The sequence below is a fragment of the Lycium barbarum genome, chromosome 10 (genome assembly GCF_019175385.1).
Source record: "Lycium barbarum isolate Lr01 chromosome 10, ASM1917538v2, whole genome shotgun sequence".
Classification (NCBI taxonomy): domain Eukaryota; kingdom Viridiplantae; phylum Streptophyta; class Magnoliopsida; order Solanales; family Solanaceae; genus Lycium; species Lycium barbarum.
Genome location: NC_083346.1, coordinates 33,452,833 through 33,455,931, shown reverse-complemented (window position 1 = coordinate 33,455,931; position 3,099 = coordinate 33,452,833). Strand labels below are relative to the sequence as shown.

Genomic DNA, 3,099 nt, shown 5'->3' with positions numbered 1-3,099 from the left:
AGCAATAGTGCATATGCAGTGCGTGGTATTTAAAATAGTAGTGCATGCAGTGCGGGGAAGTTAAAGCAATAGTGCATATGCAGTGCGCGGTATTTAAAATAGTAGTGCATGCGCGCGGGGAATTTAAAGCAATAGTGCATATGCAGCGCGTGGTATTTAAAATAGTAGTGCATGCGCGCGGGGAATTTAAAGCAATAATATCTGTGCGTGTTATAAGAAGATTCAAACCGCTCGATGCGCAGTCCTTGCAAAGCTGTAAGCATACTTCAGCTTCCGCAACTGGAAGCCTTGGTGATATTTCACCTTGCTAAAATGTTTCCATGAATAAAATTCCTGCGCTCAAAGAAAATTATGAGTTTCGAAATTTGCTGTTGATTTTGAATCACCCTTTGCTTCATGACTTTCGTGAGGTTTTCTTGATGCTAAGATTCGTATGTCGTGCATTATCGCTGAGGAGTAGCTAAAAATTGGTTCTGCGTTACTCAAAGAAAATTTGTTAGTATAAAATAAAGTGGTTGCCTTGCGTTGAACATTGAAGCTTTGGCTTTGAATCTGTGCTTCTCGTTGCTATGCCATTGCGGAAATCTGATTATGTGAATATGGCTTGGGATAAGCCGTCTGCAAAATTTCTCCAGTTCGACTTGGGGGGAATTGGAATTTTTATTTATTGAGACCGGACCCAACATGGGCGCCTACGTATCCTGCTACTAACAGGAATCAGGTCGACCGTAGTTCATTGAAAAAGTCTAGAAAAGATTACAAGATAGCGGCTATTCCTAAAGATGGGCATGTGGAGGATGATATTCTCGAGTGGTGAGATGTTGTCCCTATCAGTCTGCTTGACTTGTTGCACGCTTTCTTTTCAAATGCCTTGGTGCCAGTTTCGATGAATCGCCCTTAACAACAGTTGTCTTTGTGTTTGCAATATTACCAGTTGAAGGCTCTAGCTATAGCTTTATCTTGCCACTTTCAATCATTCTTTGAATCTTAAATCTTAGCGCTGGACATTCTTCAATGTCATGTCCTTGAATGTTTGAGTGATAATCACAACTCTTAGATAAATCAAAGTTTGGAGGTGGATGCTTAGGTATAAATCCCTCCTTTGGTTGTAGAATACCCTTAGCACTCAACCTCTCAAATATATTTGCCAGTGGTTCATTTAGAGGAGTGAAGCAAAAAGATTTCATCTTCTTTTGATGTTGAGAGGTTGATTGTGCTTGGTGAAACCGTTGTTGGTGGCCTTGCTGGGAGTTTTGCTGACGAGGACATTGCATGGTGGCATAAGATTGAAAAGTTTGGTGACTTTTATGGCATTGCGCTTGATGCATAGTCGTGGAAGCAAATTCGTTTTCCTTCATTTCACTTTGCAGATTTCCTAGTATCTTCGCTTGGAAGGTTTGGTGAACGGCTTGTGTTGCTGAGCTATCTGTAATTCTTCCTTCTTGAATGGCATTTTCTAGTTCTCTACCAATCCTAATCAAATCAGAGAAGTTGTGTGCACAAGCTCCGAGCAACTTATCATAATATAAGTCTTCCTGAATCTGGATGAAGGTTGAGATCAATTCCCTCTCGGATAATGGAGGATGTATTTTTGAAGCTTCTAACCTCCATCGTATGGCATATTCTTGGAAAGACTCATGTGGCGTTTTCTTTATTCTAAGCAGATCGGCTATGTGCGGATCGCCTCCATTGTTAAACTCGAATTGCTTTATAAATCCGCGGGCCATATCTTCCCACGTAAGCCATTTGCTAAAATCTTGTTTAGTGTACCAATAGAGTGTTGATCCTGATAAACTTTGAATGAACAATCTCATTCGTACGGCTTCAATATGTCCAATACCAATTAATCTGCTGCAATAGTCCTTTAAATGAGCAACGGGATCTCCCTTCCCATTGAAAGTGTTAAACTTAGGTATTTTGTACCCTGACGGAAGCTCAACGTTTGGATGCACACATAAATCTTCATACTTCAAAATCTGGAAATTTCTCGAACATAACTCTTCATTAATGACTTTCCTCAAATTGTGGAGTTCTTTTCCCAAATCTTCATGGAAAAACGACTTGATTTCCTTTCCAGGCCTCCTATATGGGGACATTGCCAGTTCGTTTTTCTTACTTTTCTCGAATTGAGTGGTGGTTATGGAAAATTGAGGATTAGGAATTATCGCTACTTGATCGGGAGTGTAGGTTGAAGGCATTTGTGGAATGGTATAGGTAGGATCTAAGTGAGGCGAAATGGCTAAGGAAACGTTGCTGGAAGTTGAGGTTGCGTTAGGAAGAAGGCTTAAGGTATTTCCCAGATTGGCTACAATATTTTTTCGAACCACCTTTCCCTTGCTATCGTTCTGTTCTTGCACCAAACCCATACCGGTGTTGAAAGCTTCAAATCTCTCTGCCATTGTAGTCTCGTCCTTAATGCAGATTCGCAGCCAAAACAATGTTCAATGCCAGACAACCTTTTAAAGAGAAAAGTAAAACTTCATAAACAAAATAAAATGTTAGTGCATGAAGTAAAAGCTTCATAAACAATACATATATATATATATATATATATCTTTTTTTTTTTAGTGATCTAATTAAGCAGGCTCTAGATTAGAGACGACTTGAGTCATATAAAGGAAACGAATGGACGAAAATGAATCATCAGCTATTTAGCTCTGACGGTTGAGAATGAATCGGAAGAAAAAAAGACTACATTGGAGTAGGACATGCCATTTGAAAAAAAAGGTTGACTCATATCGAACGCCAAAGCTTGGTTCTGAGTTAATTCTTACCAATTCCAACATATTTTTAAAAAATTTGCCCCAGTTTTAGGACGTTTTGAAAAAATGTCTTGGGTTGCATTCCAAAATTGTCCCAGTTTCATGCTCCTTCATTTGGGGAATATTAAAATTTGTAGTAAATAAGACCGGGCCTTATATAGGCTGCCTACGTATCCTGTATCCGACAGGAAATCAGGTCAAACGTAGTTCGGGTGGTGTGTAAAAAGATTTTTTTTTTAATAATGCAAGAGATTAGCTTAGAGAAGATCATGATTGATCGGGCGCAAGACAGTTGAATTTAATATACCCGAGAGTTACGAAGCACTGGCGGGTTGCA

General features: G+C 39.4%; 1 protein-coding gene across 1 annotated transcript; it reads right to left on the bottom strand.

Annotated features, from left to right (window-relative positions):
- Positions 1–947: 947 nt before the first annotated feature.
- LOC132612912 (uncharacterized) lies at positions 948–2,399 on the bottom strand. Its single transcript, XM_060326984.1, has one exon. The coding sequence runs from the start codon at positions 2,397–2,399 to the stop codon at positions 948–950; it is 1,452 nt and encodes a 483-aa protein (XP_060182967.1).
- Positions 2,400–3,099: the final 700 nt, after the last annotated feature.

Bases quoted from the DNA above. Each gene is read 5' to 3' on its own strand.
- LOC132612912 (XM_060326984.1), bottom strand. From the start codon at position 2,399: ATGGCAGAGAGATTTGAAGCTTTCAACACCGGTATGGGTTTGGTGCAA.